The sequence below is a fragment of the Triturus cristatus genome, chromosome 4_2, assembly GCF_964204655.1.
Source record: "Triturus cristatus chromosome 4_2, aTriCri1.1, whole genome shotgun sequence".
NCBI classification, from domain to species: domain Eukaryota; kingdom Metazoa; phylum Chordata; class Amphibia; order Caudata; family Salamandridae; genus Triturus; species Triturus cristatus.
In genome coordinates this window covers 782,988,537-783,008,628 of record NC_140586.1, presented here as the reverse complement: position 1 = coordinate 783,008,628, position 20,092 = coordinate 782,988,537, and the positions used below count along the sequence as shown (strand labels likewise).

The 20,092-nt window shown below is 45.1% G+C and overlaps 1 protein-coding gene across 1 annotated transcript in view; it reads right to left on the bottom strand.

Moving 5' to 3' along the window:
- Positions 1-20,092, bottom strand: part of EFCAB14 (EF-hand calcium binding domain 14) — a 322,123-nt gene that overhangs the window by 10,844 nt on the left and 291,187 nt on the right. Inside the window, exon 10 of the mRNA XM_085602705.1 lies at positions 14,312-14,434. Within this exon, the coding sequence (XP_085458831.1) occupies positions 14,312-14,434 (123 nt within the window). The remainder of the gene's footprint in view (positions 1-14,311; positions 14,435-20,092) is intronic.

Below are 20,092 nucleotides of genomic sequence, written 5' to 3'. Positions count from 1 at the left end.
TTCTAATACAGACACTTCCTATACTAATGATATATAGCACCCCTAACCAAATGAAAAAGGCAACAGTGACTTCTATAAACTTAATAAATTAACAGTTTCCAATAAACTATAGTAATGATTGTTAAATTTCACACCTTGTATTTTTAGAGAGAAGAATTCTCTTCTTTTTCTAAACATTGAATACTTTGTGTCATAAATTTGCAGCGCGCAACCAGATATCTGTAGTAAATGGGAAATGAAACATGTATTGAAAATTCTCTTCTCCATTTAGTTTCAAAGAATTCATCCATCTCCCTTTCTTACATGTTAGGAAAACACATTCCCTAACGTTACTCATTGAACCAGTGTAACCTGATATATGAACTTATGTCTACATAAATACATACATAATTATTATGTTTTTATAATAAAGATCCCTCTTCTTGTTCTGAAAATGAAATATTACTGGTCCCTAATTAACAGCGTGCCCCCAAATCTCTGTGATGGATGAGGAATAAAACCTGTCTTAAACATCAATATCATATAGTTTCCAATTAAGGCTACTGAACTCCTTACTTTTATATTAACAAAGGTCGTACTGACCTAAATTGATCTTTGAAATAGAAACGTCTCACACCTAATTCCTTATTAAGTCTCTCAAAAATAATAAGAAAACAAAAGGTCCCCATGAATTAGTACCTAGCAGTATTTACTAAAATCGGGAGGTGAACAATGGGAAAGCTCAAACCTACCTTGAATTCCATCAATTCTTATTTCTCATAATTTCTTCAAAACTCCTCTTTTCGCTATGTTCAAAAGATAATCACTGTGTAAAAAATCAAAATCCAAGAACCAGATAATTAATCACACTACTGCCACCCAAAAATATTATTCAACTTCACTGTTTTTAGCTAAAGTCATCCATTACCTCAACTACGGTCATTGGAGATTTCAAAACATATCTTAAAAATAATCAAATATTATTTCTCTGGAATGGAATTATCCCCAACTCGGTCTCAAACACCCAAACTTCCAAATTTTCACAAGGTGTAAGACAAATTTTTTCACAATTATGCCACTGATCAAACTTATCCACTAGTCAGTTCACGGTTGAAATATCCCATCAACATTTTATTCTCAAAGACTCGAGACCGAGTTGGGGATAATTCCATTCCAGAGAAATAATATTTGATTATTTTTAAGATATGTTTTGAAATCTCGAATGACAGTAGTTGAGGTAATGAATGACTTTAGCTAAAAACAGTCTAGTTGAATAATATTTTTGGGTGGCAGTATTGTGATTAATTATCTGGTTCTTGGATTTTGATTTTTTTAGTTGAATAATATTTTTGGGTGGCAGTATTGTGATTAATAATCTGGTTCTTGGAGTTTGATTTTTTACACAGTGATTATCTTTTGAACATAGTGAAAAGAGGATTATTGAAGAAATTATGAGAAATAAGAATTGATGGAATTCAAGGTAGGTTTAAGCTTTCCCACTGCTCACCTCCCGATTTTAGTAAATACTGCTAGGTACTAATTCAATGGGGACCTTTTGTTTTCTTATTATTTTTTAGAGACTTAATAAGGAATTAGGTGTTAGACGTTTCTATTTCAAAGATCAATTTAGGTGAGTGCGACCTTTGTTAATATAAAAGTAAGGAGTTCTTGAGTAGCCTTAATTGGAAACTAACTATGATATTCATGTTTAAGACAGGTTTTATTCCTCATCCATCACAGAGATTTGGGGGCACGCTGTTAATTAGGGACAAGTAATATTTCATTTTCAGAACACGAAGAGGGATCTTTATTATAAGAACATAATAATTATGTATGTATTTATGTAGACATAAGTTCATATATCAGGTTACACTGGTTCAATGAGTAACGTTAGGGAATGTGTTTTTCTAACATGTAAGAAAGGGAGATGGATGAATTCTTTTAAACTAAATGGAGAAGAGAATTTTCAATACACGTTTCATTTCCCATTTACTACAGATATCTGGTTGCGCACCGCACATGGGTGGGCGCGGTACTCAAGTGGGGAGCGGCGGAGGAGGAACTGCTACGAGAGGAGGAGGCGAAGGGCGCCCGCAAACACCCGATATCCATGGAGTGGGCACAACTCCTCATCCTGTTTAAGCAAGCAGACAATACAGGGGACACCCCAGACACGTCACAGCCCTCTCCCCGCACCCCGGCGACCCCCCCCCGACCGCCCCGGATCAACGGAGGACACAAACAACCCATAGGAAAGACAACATACCCAGCAGCGAAGGCATGTGCAGACCCGGTCCCCCGGCTGCGCGTTAAATGGCAATCCGACCACCCGCCCCCTCCCTTCCCCCCTGGGGAGCCTTAAAGCACACCGCATACACCTACCACCAACCCGTACATACTGTGTCATAGGAGCACCTCGCCCGCCGGCCTCACATCCCCCCTCCCCCCCTTCCACACTTCACGCACTTCCTCCCTTCCTCCCATAACATACCCAGTTTCGGGGGCCCCCCCCTACCCCAGGGCCCTTTCCAAACAGCCTCACAGGCGTAGATAATCCCAGTTGGCGGTTTACATTCTGTTGTTCTAGTTACACGACATGCTAGGGAATGTGAGACAAGAGGAGACGCTAGATAGACCGTGACGGGAAGATAAATTCACCCCTGATCGAGACAGCAGATATAGACACGACCAGGGCGTTAGACAGGGAGACCAGATGATACCGGCACAGGGGAGGACAGATCTCTCGAACCATCAGGGAAGACCCGATGGCTAATGGACTACAGCTTCCACACACTATGTCTTTCCCAATGACCCAGAATGTTACAATACAGCGATTCAGACTCATCTGTGAATGTTTCATATGATGTAAAATATGCAAAACCCTAATAAAAACATGTCAAAAAAAAAAAAAATCTGGTTGCGCGCCGCAAATTTATGACACAAAGTATTCGATGTTTAGAAAAAGAAGAGAATTCTTCTCTCCAAAAATACAAGGTGTGTGAAGTTTAACAATCATTACTATAGTTTATTGGAAACTGTTAATTTATTACATTTATAGAAGTCACTGTTGCCTTTTTCATTTGGTGAGGGGTGATATATATCATTAGTATAGGAAGTGTCTGTATTAGAATCAGGTCATTTAAACTAAATGTTTGTTGCATCACATGGTTTTGGTATATTGTGAAAATCGGGTGTAAATTGTATGTTTATTTGTTTATTATTACAGCCCTGATGAAGTCCTAAGGGAAGGACGAAACGCGTAGGCAGAAAGGCTGTTGATCTATAGAAAATGCAACTGATCTACAAATCGATTTAGTATTTTCGATTGAAGCAACTCGTTGAAGAATTAGCAAATTTGAAAAAATAAAAAAATAAAAGGTTACTGAAACCTGAAGGAAAGATTTCATGGACTCTATTTTTTGATGTTCCTTCCCAACTGTACTCAATTTTCCAGACCAGTTTAGCAAAAGTACATTGGCACTGTCCCTGGTTGTAAAGCATCGGGCAAGGCATAGGCATTTGTTTGTGGCAACAGGGAGACCAAGATTTGATGATTTCCCATGCCTCAGGAAGGAGTCCTTTATTGGTAGACTGTACTGGAGATGCTAGGAGTAAGGCTTCTTAAACACAGTTATGTGAACCTCCTTAACAACAATTTTTTGTAATTATCCGTGATAAGTACACCAAATATATTAAGGTGCTAATAATCAGATTGGACACTAGAAACCATTCTTTTAGAACTTCATTAAAGTTTTCCCTTTTTCACTCTAGAAATGCACTCTGTAGGCTCCCAGTGTGACAATCTTTGTTGGCGCCCCCCCCCCCCCCCCCCAAAAACAAATCTTCTACTCAATGGATTTCTTCAGTACCACCCTCCAAAGGTATCCCTCATCTCTCCATAGCACCCTCTCACATTATATTAATCTCTTTAACAGCGCTTCTCATCAAAAAGCAGTGTCAGAATGCTTTACATTAGACACATGTACAGAGACATAGAAACCTGTAAAAATCAATTAATGAAACATGTTTAATCAAATGATGAAGGATTCAAGAGGCAGGAGTCGTATACCATCCTTACTGGTAGGCATTATATGTTGAGACTGCTTGCTCTGTAGAAACACAGTCAAGATTTAAAATGTAGCAGTGGTTGGGGTTGTCTGCACTAAATAACTTATTACATATTGTGCTTTGTAACAGGCACTTTAACCCTTTATACCACGTTATGATGAGTCAAAAAACTAATTAGACAACACTCAGATCTCTCCAGTAAGTACATTAATTACATGCGTCAACTTGACTTTTATTACCGCCTGAAGATTGTTCACACATGAAGAACTCAGCAGTAGGTGCTTTTAAGCATGTGTCCAGGTGGCACCCTTATAAAGTCAGCACTGACTGAAAAATGTTCCATCAATTCCCACTATAACCTGCCATAACACCCTAGGAGAGCTGTAGCACTGGAGGAACTAACTGCTGTGCCATACACCTTTCTTGCAATCGATTTGGTCTCTCCTTCTGGCATTACCAATTTTATAAGAACAGAAGCACACCACTTCCTCACTCATGACACTACAAATATAGTTAGTAGAGGATACGCTTTTGGGAAATCTGGATCTTGAACAGAAGGCCCATTTTTAGCAATACCTTTGGTACAGCAGTCTTAGTTTCTGCATGAGAAATTTTCTATAGTCAAAAAGCCAAGACAGCTGGAACAAAGGGGACGCATAATCATTGCCACAATGTTTCCATAAATACAGTTACAGATGTCAGAAGGGTCTCCAAAGGGGCGAATAACTTGGTAACCCCACTTCCTAAACCTTCTTGACAGGCTGAGAAGCAGACCCGAGAAATCCTATTTGAGAACATGTTGGTGAAGATGGTGTATATGAAGTGGTATAAGTATCTGTAGTATCACATTTGTCCAAATACAGGGCTTTCGGTGGGATACAAAAAGTGAGGGGTCTCTAAAAGGGAAGTGGCCTATGTAGTTGAAATAAGTAAACTACATTTCTCTGATTCCCATTGTGGGCAACCCTATGCCTATTTTGGATCCTCTCTGAGCTTTTTGGTATTTCCTCCAGGTAGGTAAAAACTTACATGTGCCTACAAACAGCCAGGTCTATTGACTTTGCCAGGGGCCATTTGCTATTTAAGATAGATTAGTAACAATGAATCTGTTGAAAATAATTAAGACTGAAATGTTTCAATTCTGAAATTGCGAGACTGAATTAAACATCACAGTCCTGTGGAAGGGGTAATGGTCTTCAGAGTGTCTCAATCACACCTGTTATGGTCACTCTATGTTAGACATTTACACCCTTTTTCTCTACACATCTCACCCATCTGCATACCTTGCACCTCCTCTCTTCACCACCCTCTTTTCACACTCTCCAGGATGCACTTCCTCGCATCTCCTTCACTTCACCCTCCCAAACACACCCATTTAACCGTAAACACAACATTTTCATTTACTTTCACCTTGTCAATATTTTGGCATCTGTGTACCTCCTTCACACACAGCTGCAACTGTAATATGTGATCACTGCTCTATGCACTATCATAGAGGCCAAGGATTAGATGACCATGTATTCTGACCATATTTCTGACACACTGACAGGCACAGTCAGAAACTGAGACGAATAGGCCTTCTGCCCCTGCTTCAGGGCTCTCAATCGGTGCTCATTATAAACACTTGGAAGCGACTGTTCAAAATATGTTCAATACAACAATCATAGGCTACCCAAAGAAAAAACTGAAAAACACCGTCCTGGAAATAGCTCTTAGGGTGTGCAAGATTACATAAAACGTGTAAAATTTGAACAGGACATAAATCCGTGACATGGATTACCTTAACCTTCATTTCACATAGATTGTTCAAAACTCCACCAGTGTTATTTGCCAGAACAGTTAAGGAAAATAATATAGGGCCTGACAGAGTCAGAGGGACCCGAACCCAAGTCCTGGCCACACTCCTCCTATGAGGATATTTTCTTATACAATTAACACAAGTGTTCTCGCTCGCTGGAGTGAGTAGGTTTGCTAGCATCTGGCATGTTCAAGATGATAGGCCTTTAAGGTGCTTGTGGAACAAGAGCGTTTAAAGGCTGATCAGTTACTGGAAGCAATGATGTGGATGGCATAAAAGTGGAACCACTTGTTGGAGGCGTATCCTTTGATAGCCCCAGAATCTTTCAAGTTGAAGGCGAGTTTGCAGAGGGTCGACATCTTCGTAGCATGAGCAACAAATTAACGCCTTGAAGTGTGCCTCAATATTGAATGTTTTTTTTCTTATTTGCATAATTGATTTATGTCGTCAAGAAAAGCTCAACAGAAAAACAACATTACTAAAGAGCGTTTCATTTTCGGTTCAGATTGAGGTTCGTGATGGACTCCAGCAAGGCGCCACATATTCTATCAAAGGCTTCCCGTATGTCATTAAGCGTATACATGAACTTTTCATGCAGGGCTACTCTGTGTAACTATCACCCATTCTGCAGTGATGGGGCCTGTGGATTGACTCCATTGAAAGTGGATGAATAATTTTGCTACAGAAAGGGTCGGCCACCAATGGGCATGGATGTCCATCTTAAGGGCGTCATCGTCATAATGGAGGAGAGCCATGTGTGCAGAGGGAAGGATGAACAAAGATGGAATTGTCGCAGGTGTCGCCATACTGCAGCCCAGTAGGGTTGTATTGTCGGACAGGCCCATAGGATATGGAACAAATTCCACGTGTCTGCTGAGAATATCCAGCATTTGCTTTGAGGCTGGAGGCCTGCTCAATGCAGCTTTTTCAGGGATCAGTACCAGTTATGTAGTCTGAAGTATAAAAATTTGAGTCGTGACTTTCTAAGGACTCAGTAACGGGAGTGAAGAAGTTCCACCCAGTCTGCTGTGGGAGAATCCCTGCCCAAAATTGCTTACCATTTGGTGCGTGTTAGGGCGAGGATAGGTTGTGAATGAGCCTCCCCAATAAGTACTCCGTACAATCCTGAGACTAGCTGCGGACCTATTATGCAGTGGAGGCAATAGGACACCAGCAGTCTGCCTGAGTGAGGTGAAATTCTCTCTTAAGCGTTGGGAATTACTTCGGAGCACCTTCACAAAGGAAGAGCTAAATCTGTTGCACCCCTCACGCATTCCTGGGCAGCCCACAAAAAGATTCCTCCACCATTCTGTGGAGGCCACTGTTGATTCTGATGCCAAGATAATGCAAACTGTGCGGTACCCATTATATGTCTCTGGGGCGGAAGCATGCACTGGTAGTCCCTGTCAATAGGGCATGGGTTCACTCTTTGCCCAATTGATTTTAAAACAGAGAGTTGAGAGAAATGGTTTACTATTAACATAACAGAAGAATTCGGTCAGGAGAGGAGGATATCATCTGTATCGAGAAGCCCTTTTGCCTCTGTAGTGCTTACTGATACCACCTTCATCTCCGCTGAGAGCAGTATAGTGGCATGAGGTCCCATCACCCAAAGGAAAAGCAAGACAGCCCTGTTGCGTGCTCTAGAGATTTCAGAAGTATTCGTACAAGAAGCCACTGCTGTGAATGTCTGCGTGTGGAGGTGAAGTCTTGGAGGAGCCAGAATTTGTAGATGAAGTCGTTGGCAAGGCCCATACCTGTCATGACCCTGAAGTGGTTGGGCCATTCCACCCGGTCAAATATCTTTCAATCAGGAAGGAAAAAGGGGGGCCTAGAAGAACACAGGGAAGCAGGAACCTTCTTGGGCTTCACGCTTCAAAGTAGGCTTCAAGATCCACAGTCCCACAGCAGAGATGCCGTTTCTTCAAATAGTTTCTTGCTATCTTTGTAACTAGAATAATCTCTTGGAATCTCTGTATAAAAAATAGTCTCTTGTAATCTGTGCAGCAATAAGTGTTTTTTTGGGAATCTAGTTAGCTCTCAAGTTCGGGAGTTTAACAGTAACATTTCTTCGTTAATGTTGCCTAAGAGCAGTGAAATCACAGTTCACGAAATTCCAATTTATAAAATTCAGATATTGTATTGCTATTTGCTTTCAACAGTGTACATGTCCACAAGAATTTTGTTAGTTCTGGTTCAGTGCACTGGTCTTATTCTCAGTTTACAAAACACAAAAGAGGAAAGGTACCCCCTGATTACTTGAAGGTCCAAGAGGAGGGGGAAACAGTAAACTAGCAAAGGGAACCTCTGAACTGACCTATATTGCTTTTAGTATGGCCATCTATGGCGCATAAATACCGCAACCCCAATATCAATGTCATACAACAAAATTACATTTTGATTTGAGAACAGTCTTGGTGGCTACCTATTTTGCATAAAAAGAACAGATTAAATAATTCAAATGTCAATTTAATGATTCCAGTGTTGAAACGAAATGTGACTACTGCACATCTAAACATTTGTGACTGTACAGTACTCTAGTTAACTGCTTGTTGTAATTGCTTCACTGTTAAATGTATGTGTATAAAATATTTTTGTACAAAGAAAAAATTAATACAACTATATATTTTCGTGACTAATTTGTTGTACGAAATTGATATTGGGGTTGCGCTATTTAGGAGCCATAGATAGCCATACAAAAAGCAATATAGGTCAGTTTAGAGGTTCCTTTTGCTCGTTTACCTATTCTCAGGTTAGCCGCTTTACTGAATCTTGCTTTTTCTTGCAGGAGGAAGCACCATGGAGTTTTGTTCCGAAAGGCTGGTTTAATGCGGGGAGATCCTGAACCAATAGGATGACAGAGCTTCTACAGCAAGTTCTGCCTTGGAGCAGTTTGTGAAGCCAAGCAGCTTTGGCAGTTTGGTTGTGTTATGTAAGGCCTCACCCAAAGTCCACACCCAAGCCACGCCAACGCAGGCCAAAGGACAACACCCAACCCAGGCTCAAGGACCACACCCAATACAGGCCATAGACCACACCCAACATCAGTCTGCTCAAGTGTAATTGTGAGTGCATCAGTTTTTTCTACTGAGCATTGATGCCTTGAACACTAAGGGGATGGATGGCCGGGGATGGGTTCTACAATTGGGGACCATCAACTAAGGCGCACATAAAGGAGAGTGGAAGGCCTAGAGGGTCTTGACAGTTGAAGAAGACACATTTGAATACTTCAAACTCAGGGTGCCCCTGAATCATGAGTGAAGGTGGAGGGGGTTCTGGACAAGTGGAAAGGAGATGTGGTTTCAATAGGGATACATGAAATACGTGATGGGTTTTATTCTGTTTCGGAAATTCCAATTTCACTGTTACTGGGTTAATGATTTTTGTTATACGATATGGCCATCGTATTGGGGTTGTAGTTTTTGGGGACCTTCAAAGTAGTTTTTGGTAGCTAACCAGACTGTGTCTTCCTTTGAATAATGAGGTTGGGGCGTCAATGGCGATTAGCTACTTTTTTCATATTTTGTTTTCATTCTTCCAGAGTTTTTGGGACTTCCAACCAGATGTCATTCAGTTGCCTATGCAAAATGCGTGTGCTGGAACGTGACCCTGATTCTCTGGGTAAGTCAAAGGAAGAGCTTTGGGATTATATCCAAAGTTACAGTAGAAGGGGGACATATCTATGGCTGCGTGAACTCTTATTGTATGCAAATTCTGCAATTGGTAGGGCTTGTAGGTGGAGGCTGGACAGGTTCGGGTGGAGGACCGTCCCCTGCTGCTGCGACAGAAGGTCCTCCTGAAGAGGCAGTCATATCGGGGGATTGATGGATATACTGGGTAGCTCGGGATACCAGTACCTTCGTGCCCAATCCGGAGCCACCAAGATGACTTGGGCCCGGTCGCGCCTGATCTTCTTCAGCACTCTGGGCAGAAGTGGTATAGGCGGAAAGGCGTACAACAGACCGCAACTCCACTCGCGACGAAAAGCGTCTCAGAGCGAGTGCCGCCTTGGAAATTCCAACGCGCAGAACTGCTGACATTGCATGTTCTCTTCGGTGGCGAATAGATCTAACCAAGGCTCTCCCCACTGCAGAAAGAGACCTTCTCGCCACGTCCGAGTTCAGACGCCATTTGTGATCCATCATGCACCGGCGGCTGAGTTCGTCTGCTCTGGCGTTCAGAGAGCCTGCCAGATGTTGAACCACCAGGGTGATGCCCTGATGTTCCAGCCATGTCCAGAGGCGCAGAGCCTCCTGACAAAGGGTCCACGACCCCACCCCGCCCTGTTTGTTGCAATACCACATGGTGGTGGTGTTGTTCGTGAACACCTGCACGACACTTCCCCGGACAGAGGGAAGGAAGGCTTTAAGTGCAAGTCGGATCGCCCTCAGCTCCAATAGGTTGATATGAAGCCGAGTCTCCGCCGGAGACCAGAGTCCTCTGATCTCCGCCTCTCCCATATGGCCCCCCCATCCCAGGAGGGACGCATCCGTCACTACGACATGCTACGGTTGGGGTAGGGATCTGCCGCTGACCCAATCACGATTCGTGAGCCACCACTGCAGCTGGTTCGCAGTGCCCTCCGAGATCAAGACATGGTCGGACAGGTTGCCTCGATGCTGGGCCCACTGAAACTTCAGGTCCCACTGCAGAGCCCGCATCCGCCACCTGGCGTGAGGTACCAACAGGATGCAGGAGGCCATCAGCCCCAGAAGCCGCAGCACCAACCTGACTGAAACCCAGGACAGAGGCCGGAAGATGGAAATCAGGGCCTGAATGTCCCGGACCCGCTGCTCCGGCGGATAGACCCGGAACTGCGCCGAATCGAGAACTGCCCCAATGAAAAGGAGCTCCTGGGAGGGACTCAGGTGCGACTTCGGCACATTGATGGAGAACCCCAGCGAGTGCAGGAGGTCGGCCATAGTCTGGAGGTGGGAGACTACTTGCTGGGGCGAGCCCGCCTTCAACAGCTAGTCGTCGAGATAGGGGAAGACTGGAACCCCTGATAGGCGCAGATGAGCTGCGACCACCGTCATCACTTTCGTGAACACCCGAGGGGCACTGGTGAGGCCGAAGGGGAGCACGTGAACTGAAAGTGCTCCTGACCCACCGTGAACCGCAGGTAACGCCGGTGGGCCGGCAGGACGGGGATGTGGAAATAAGCGTCCTGCAAGTCCAACGCTACCATCCAGTCTCCAGGGTCTAGGGCAGCCAGAAACTGAGCTAAAGTGAGCATCTTGAACTGGTCCTTCCGGAGGAAGGCGTTGACGCTCCTGAGGTCCAAGATCGGGCGTAGGCCCCCTTTACCCTTCTTGGGAACCAGAAAGTAGTGGGAATAACAACCACGACCTACTTCTGGACCAGGAACGCGCTCGGCGGCCTCTTTGGCCAAGAGGGCCGAAACTTCCTCTCGTAGAAGATGCAAATGATCCCCCGACATATGGTGGTTCAGCGGTGGCATGGCTGGAGGGGTCGTCTCGAAGGGGAGGGAGTAGCCCCTTCGGACGATTTGCAGCACCCACCTGTCCGACGTGATGGAGCGCCAGTGGAGCAGGTGATGGCGAACCCTGCCTGAAAGCTCGGACTTGGAAGGCTTTGAGGCGGATGCTGCCGGGGTGGATGTGGACTGACCGGCACGTTGAATGGGCCTGAAAGCTCGGACTAGGAAGGCTTTGAGGCGGATGCTGCCGGGGTGGATGTGCACGTTGACCTTCAGTACCGCCTCGGCGGAATCCACGTCCGCGACCGCGTGCAGGTTGGTTCTGCGGCTGGTGGCTGGGCGGACGTGAGGAGGCGCCCCTTCCTTGGCCACGAAAGGGACGAAAGGTGGAACTTTGCGGCCGCGGGCCGAAAGACCCAAGGACTTGGCCGTGGCCCGGGAGTCCTTGAACCGAGCCAGCGCACTGTCCACCTTCTCACCAAAAAGGCGAGTGCCATCAAAGGGCATGTCCATGAGGGAACTCTGGACATCCCCCGAAAATGACGTGGACCTCAGCCAGGCGTGACGCCGAAGCGCCACCGTGGTTGAAATCGCCCGACCCAGCGAGTCCGTGGTGTCAAGTCCACACCGTATGGCGTGCCGTGCTGCATCTCGACCGTCAGCAAGTGCTTGAGTGAGTCGTGTCCAGGCGTCCACCGGACACAAGGGCAGCACGTCCTCCACCGTATCCCACAGAGAGTGGGAATAACGGCCCAAAAGGCAAGCGGTATTTAAAGACCGCAGCCCCAAACTCAGGGACGAGAACAGTTTCTTGCCAAACTGTTCCAACCTCTTGGATTCCCGATCCGGAGGAGCGGACGGGAAGGAGGACTGGGAGGTTGAGGCCTGGATAACCAGACTCTCGGGGTGGGGTGTTGGGAGAGGAAACTGGGGCCGCCCGGAGCAGGGCGGTGGCGCCGGGCAACGTTCCGGTCCACAGGAGGGACTGTGGAGGGCTTGGACCAAGTGCCCTGCAGAACGTCAATGAGGGCCTCATTAAACTGCAACAGAGGCTCAGTGGAGCTTGCTGTCGGGTGAAGGACCTCTGTGAGGACGTTAGTCCTCACGGCCACAGCAGGCAACTCCAGCCCTAGGGCTTCGGCCGCCTTGCACAGCACCACTGAAAAGGCTGCACCCTCCTCTGAGGCCACAGTCGGAGGAGAGATGAAACCAGCGTCCGGGGAGGTATCCAGACCGCTGGCATCCCCCAATTCCTCTGCCCAGTCCTGAGAAAGTTGGGCCTGAGCGGCCATAGGGTCTTCAGACCCCTCCCAGTCGCCCTCGTTATCCGATTCCCGATAAACAGGAGGAATGATCGGAGCCGGGCAGTAGATGAAGCGTTCACCAATCGGCGCCGGTAGCGGCGCCGGGCGGCGCCGCGACGGCGTCGGGCCCGGACCGGGGCTAAACTGGGGAACGACGTCGTCCGACCGAGATCCAGGCCTGGCTCCCTCGGGGACCTGCGGCGTCGGGGCAAGAGCCGCCGGCACGCGAGGTCGCCCAGTCGTACCTGCGGGGCCCGAAAGCACGCCTACATGCGTCGACGGCGGAGCCAGGCCCCTCATGGCCGAGAGGAAGGCACTGACCTCCGCCGGAGTCGCGTCAGTCCCAGGGACCGGAGGGTATGGGGACGGACGCGGCTCCAACGGAGCCGCGGGGGTGGGACCACCCTGACCCTCAGTTGAGTCGCGCGACCGGCGAGGGGAGTCCGAAGAGCGATGTCGTCTCTTGGACTTCTTGAAGTGCTTCGACTTACCCGAAGACCCCGACGAGCGATGACGATGGCTGCGGCTCCGCGATCGGTCCTTGGACCTCCTCCTGGACCGGGACGGAGCCGAGTGCCGAAGCTCGAGAAGCTTACGGGACCGCTCCCGCCTAGCTTTCGACGTCAAGGCCTGGCAATCGAGGCACGACTCCGCGTCATGGTCGGCCCCAGGCAATAAAGGCACCGGCGATGGTGCTCCGTCACCGACATCAGGCGATGACAGGCGTCACAGGCATTGAAACCAGGCATCCTACCGGAACCAGAGTCGAGTCGATAGACCAAAAAAGTCAAAAAAAGTTAGTCAAAAAATGACTAGGGATAAGCTCTTCCCGGATCGGCGCTTACTGGCACAGAAAAAAGAAGAACTGACGTCAGCGCGCGAGGGCGGCGTCTAAGTACTCCGACGACGTAATTCCGGCGCACGACGCAGACGACGGACGCGGAGCCGCAGACGACACCTATCGACGCGCAAGGGGTATTGCTACAAAAATCTTTCCGGATCCAGCCTGACGCCTGGGGATATTCTAAGGTGAGGAATCTAACTAACGTGTTTCTTTCAGATTTCCTGTAATCCTATTTAAACATTACACCACATATCATATATAGCATCACAAATTTGAAATGCTCTTGCCACTATAAAATTGCTCTATGTAAAGTGCTAAATTAACTACATAAAATAGATATTTTGGCCAAAGTCTAGCATGTTGGGTTTCACTTTTTTGTAGAATACTAATGCCGGCTTTTTTACATACAGCCAAACATAAATGTGCTAGATACGGAACACTTTGTGCAGGTGATTTCGTCAATAGGCAATACTACAATGCATATGTAAAGTAGTGAGATATTAATCAGGAGTGCCGTCCCTGGTAACATCAGAAGCATCCAAAACCATAGGGCTTTCTGGAAGGCAATAAAGCCCTATCTCTTTCCAAGTTAATCCCTTCATCCTAGCCCTGTCACCTTCGCTTTTCTCTCTGTTGGTCTTACGGATCAGCGCTGGGACGCCCCGTTGCAGGGGCAGCCATGCGCTTTACAAATCATGTAACATAACAAAATATTTATTACATTATGGACCTTTTTGAGGATATGTTAATGAGGGTTTGGACTGTGGGACTAGTCTTTAAAACTTTCACATTTGATACTCCCTAATTATAAAGCAAGCAGGCTGTGATGAAAGGATTGAATCACACTCAGAAAATACGCATGTTTTCATTAACTATACCTTCACGACTGGAGATTCCTTGTAATGAAAGCTTTCCCCTTTCATTCCCAGTTCGACCAAGTGATCGAAGTGAAAATCTTGGAAGAGATGTAGGTCTTGATGTGGTGTTTGTGACGTTAGTATCTGTTAAAAAAAAAAATCCCAATTAATTTGTATCTTGTATAGTCCATAACTTTTACATAGTAGTATGGATTTGAAATAAAACCTTAGGTTATAGGAAACCTTACAGTATAACTTTAGAAATGGCTCAATCAACAGTTACAGCAAAAAAAAAAAAGAAGAAAACAGCAGCCCATCATTTTTGCGAGAAAGCCACATTTGAGGTAATGAAAATATGTGGATTCTGCAACCATCTGTTACTCATCTAAAATGGAAGGCACCATAATTATTTTGTTTTCTCATAATACCAGCTGTACCCACGTGGACCTTTAAATACTTTAGATGATACATTCAGAATCTACTGTACTAACCTCGTTTTAGCAGCCTTATTTAAGTATGTTTAACCCCAAGAAAAACATTAATTTCATTACCTTGTGCATTATAGCAACACTCCCAACATAAGGTAGAGCTCCTTAAATTAACTAACATGTATCCTTTAGAATATATATATATTTTGTTAAAGAAAACTAGGTGAAAATCAGGTCTAATGTTCTAACTAAAGCTTGGGTATCTTAACTTTGAGGTCTACCACTAAAGTATGGGTCTTGGTGAGACTCTGGGGCCATCTTACATTTCCTCCTCCATGCCCATACTACTATAAATAACAAAAGACTTGCGTCTGAATTTTTTGTCTGTGCACTCTCAATCACTTCTTTAATCACTTCTTGTGTTGTATTGAAAAAATGTATTACCATACAATCAAATACATGATTTAATTGCATACAGTAAAATCCACAATTGGGTCTATTACCTAATTTTCTAAGAGCCATAGAACGAAGAGCAAAACTGCTCAGGCAGTATGTAGCGATTTGAACAATTACATACCAACTGCCAATTTAGAGAACCCTGCACCAGAAGTCAAACCTAAGGCTTACTCAAAAGACCTGCTTAGGAGACCCATAAAATCTATAATGAACAGATTAAATACTTAAGCCCGATGCATCCAACAATTCAAGACCAACACCGCACTAAGGGAGCTACACTTAAAGCTGTGGGGTTTAAAATCTGTCGAACAGGACCTGGTCCATAAAGATTTATAGAAATTTCGAAAGTTGATTTGCTCACATTAAGTTGACTGAAGAAGATGGGCTCTGGTTGCTTACGGAGACATAGACAACGTGATAAGTGCTGAAGACTGAACAGAGTTTCAAACTGATAAAACAGTAAATGAGGGTGTATTGTAAAGTCTGTCTCTTTTACATTTTAGTGAAGTCTTGGACCACTGTGGGAGCAGACATAAATGGGAAGCTGAATACTTAAGTGTTGTCCATTATTTTTCAACGATGTCAATTCTATTTAAGAGTTTCATAATAAGAGTTGGTGATCTACATCAAGTTTGAGGATATCCTAGAAGAATGCTTTACCATATATTGGTACACAGTATACTACCACTGCAATGAGGGTGACTGTAACTGTTTGCACACCACATAATTTATACTGAAGTTTCAAACTTAGTCTCAGTGCAGAACTACTTTGTGTTTACTACTGCCCCTCCAAAACATTTGCCAGTGTAGCCGAGGAAAGTTGGTATGAACAGGAGTAGTCTGTTCAAAACTGCAATATAAAGGTCTCTGAACAAAGAGTGTTATACCCAAGATATGGAATTGCTTTGGATATTATGATCAGTCAGATGTAATTCTTGGAAGATTCTGGTTACTCATCTTTCCTATAGTTTGTGGGTATAAGAATGGATGGTCTTAACTTATGTCAGCTTACCAGAGTCAGTAACTACTTACTACAGAGGCTTAACACTGTGCCAGCTCACAACGCAGTTTGCCAAACAACTCCAACACTTGATGCAGCTCACCACCATGACTTGTAGGAGGAGACCTCCTCTTTTCCTTGATATGTGTCAAAGTTAAGAAGACCAGGACCGACAACAGGACCTGGACTTCTTACAGTTTTGCATTGCTGACCGTGGTGATGAATTCTACTGGAAATCTGGATGCCTTGAGTGCCAAAAGTGAGCATGCTCTGCTCCATAGGGCCGCTACAGTATTCCAAATTGCTAAGTAAAAGTTTAGGTCATGCTCCCAGTCATCCCTTTCCTCCTCCACGGCCTCCCGAGAGTATCCTGCCTTTGAAGCATTGTGCCTCACACCCGAGCATCACACAAAGTGGTCATGAATGTTTGTCCTCAATATTACCTGGTACAGATTTACAGTTCCAAAGAACTCTTATTTCCGGGCAAACAAAATCTAGAAAATAGAAAACTAGAAATAAAAATAATTTTTAAATAAGCGTGAATGTTGGTAAAGGCTCCCTAAAATGACCTGATGCCTTGACACGTGGGCAGTGCCATTTATGCATTCTTTGTCAATACCGGTGAGAATTAGCTAATGGCAATATGACACCTTGAAGTGGGTGCCATGCCACTGGAACCAAGCTGCAGCTGACTGAACAGGCCCAAATAGGCTGAAACTGGTCTTTGGTTGCTCACGTTCCGTTTTGTCGAGGACCTGGCTTGGCAGTTTGGGTTGGACTTATCTCTTCTCGTAAGTGGACTTTCTTATGCCTGGGCCTAGTTCAGACTGTACTATTCATATTGGAGGAAAAACTATGTTAGGACTGAACCTTTTCTATTAGAGCAGTACGAAGTCTGATTTGCATACAACTGTGTCTCACCAGAGGTGCCAGGGTGGGCAAAAGAAAAATGGACTGCAATACCAGCCAGTGGTTAAACTGCTTTTTTTTAAAATAAAAAATAAATCTTTATTGGTTTTATAGTTTTTTTTTGCATGCCACGGTAAATCAGCAGTATAGTATTCTTTATTAACTGTGCGATTACTTAATATTTTTACAGTATAAAACACATGAACAACGCCACCCTCCCAACCACCCTTCCCCCGGGAGCAACCCAGGATTCAACTTGAAATAGCGCCATGGCTACATGGGCTCTATTTACAGCTTTATGTCCCTTTAAAACTTCAATTTTAAAATGAATTAAAATATTTGGTCACCACCCTTTCACACTTTTACTCCTGTAGCGATAGGTGGTTAGATAAAACTCAATCAGGGTCATTCCCTCAAAGATGTAAATTGTCATTAATAAAATTTCTTGGTGTAACCCCAAGTGGGCCCACGTTCTCTTTATGATCCCAGGGTCCGTGCGGAGAGCCCCTGGGTTATGTGACGACTGACAGGGTTAGGGCACCAGATGATTTTCATTACAGAATAACAGGAACCCTGCAATCTGTGGCCTTTTGATGGGAATCAAGTGCAATTCTAATTTGATGGGTAAACTTGCCAGCTCCGGCAAGTAAACAAGTTGTAGTTTCTGAATAGCACCATTCCGAGGCCTCACTGCAAGTTCTGAGGCCCTTGTCCCTTACGGCCGGGTGCAGCAAACGACGACGATCGCTGGCCAGCTTGGAGCAGCAGCATAAAAGATGTAGCCAGTATTCCCTGTGGTAATTGATTAACCGGTAAGAGATGATGTTGTCTGTCAGTGCCCATTTTGGGTTGAAGTCCGAAATCTTGAGGGCAGTGAGGCGCATGTACAGGATTTTCTTTCTTGCTTGGGCTGAGAGTGAGTCTCGCATGTATGGTTGAACTTTCCCAGGAGTATATGACTTATCCAGTGCCTGTGTGAGGGAGTTGTCTTAGAGTAAGGATCGATCCAGTTCAAACGAGATGGTCTGGACTTGGCGCTTCACAGCTTTAGCCCAGGCAGAGTAAGGAATTTCATGAAGGGGCATACTCTTTGCCTCGATTTTCAGTTGGTCTATTGCTTGATCCAACTTAAGAGTGCCAGGCGGAACACTCAGCCCTGAAAATTAGTTTTAGAAAATATTTAAGATTGTTTTCAGGGGCTTTCAGTACTCTGATGTAATATTTTATTAGGTCCCCCCGTGACCACTGTATCGTCCGCATACTGGAGGGTACCCAGGGTCATCTTGCCCAATCTCGGTGGTACTAGGCTGGCATCTTTCATGGCTGGCCCCAGGTCTGTCGTGTACAAGTTAAATAGTAGTGGGGCTAAAACACATCCCTGCTTCAGCCCGGTGTTAGTTTCGATTCTTGGGGTTACAGTTGTTGGACTTAGTTTAACCCAGACCCACGTCCCCTCGTAGAGGGCTTTTATTGCTTTTAACAGAGCATCCGGGATCCCCCAAGATTCGAGTTTTGTCTATAACCGTCTTCGATTAACTCTGTCGAAGGCCGTGGAGTAGTCTATAAAGCAGCAAAACAGAGGCAGCTTATTACTCTATACAGCTTGCTTCGAGAGGTAAGAGAGCACTAAGATTTTGTCCATGGTGGAACTATTTGCCCTGAAGCCGGTCTGAAAAAGCGGGAGGATACCGAGCAGGGCTATGAGCCTATAATTGGCAGGGTTTGAATTGTCTCCCTTCTTGTTTATTGGAGAGAAGACCGAGCCTTTCCAGGATTTTGGTAACATTGCTGTGAAGTATGAATGATTATATAACGGGGTGAGGATGGATGCAAAAAAATGCTGGCGCGGATTTGAATACTTGGGCGGGAATGCCATTTGGGCCAGGGGCCCCATCTGTTCTTATCGCCGTAATGTACCTAACAATCCCCTCCACTGAATAAGTGACTGACTGACTGGGCACTATAATTTCTTTCTGCACGCTCCGAGTTTTAATGATTTCAACTGCGGCCTGTGACCACTCTGAGCTGGGGAAGCCCACCTTGTTTGATCCACTAGTGTATAGATCCTTCACGTACTGTTCCCACACGTTGCCGGCAACGCTATTTTCTTTGCGCTGCCTTCCGGAGCTCAGACTATTAATATATCGCCATAGCTTGCGGTTATCTTTTTCTTTAATTAGTGAGAACACTTTAAGCCAGTTCTTTTCTGTCCACTGTCTTTTCAACACCCAGACTTTTTCTTGTATGTGGCTCACAAGGCAGGGATGGAGGTCATCTGTGATGAGTAGATATCTTTCTTTTTTGCCTTAATTGCCTTTTTAAGAGCTTGTTTACTTTGTGTCAGGCACTTCAGTGTTCTTCATTCCGGCAAAGATTGATTTGGGGGTGGGCTTCTTCTTGGTTGGCATTTCCCAAGTTCTTCTGTAAATCGGCTGTCAGTATTTCCCAAGGATTTATGATGTTCTTTATGTCTTGTGTCTTTAGTCCTGCCTCCCTTATCGCTACATACTCCAACAGGCTATTACTAAGGTTGGCAGTCCATTTTATTCTTTTGAGGACTAGATGACGTTCATCGCCTGTGGTTGCGCTAATTGTTTCCTGGGCTTCCCCCTGTTCCAGGGCCAGATTAAAGGAGGCACAGAGAGGCCTGTGGTCGCTTTCATCTCTGTCGTTCACAGCGAAGTCACAGTTTGTGTGCCTGCCCTCCATTGATGAAAATATAATCAATGGTGGAAACATTCCTGAAGGTCGACTTAGGGATCCATGAGGGGCAGCTGATTTTTTTTATTCCATGAGTGGATTGTAGGCTAAAGTTTGTGAGGAGTGAGATCAATGGGCCTGACTTCTTTCCACTGCTGGGTGTGACTGGGACTTGATCCAGACCTCTTGTGTTAAAATCTCCCGCAATTATCACATTATAATGCTCAAATCTAATGAGTATGTCTTCCAGGATACTGGTGAAGGATTCAATGGCCTGTTGCGTTTGAAGTTTTGTCAGGTTAATGTAAC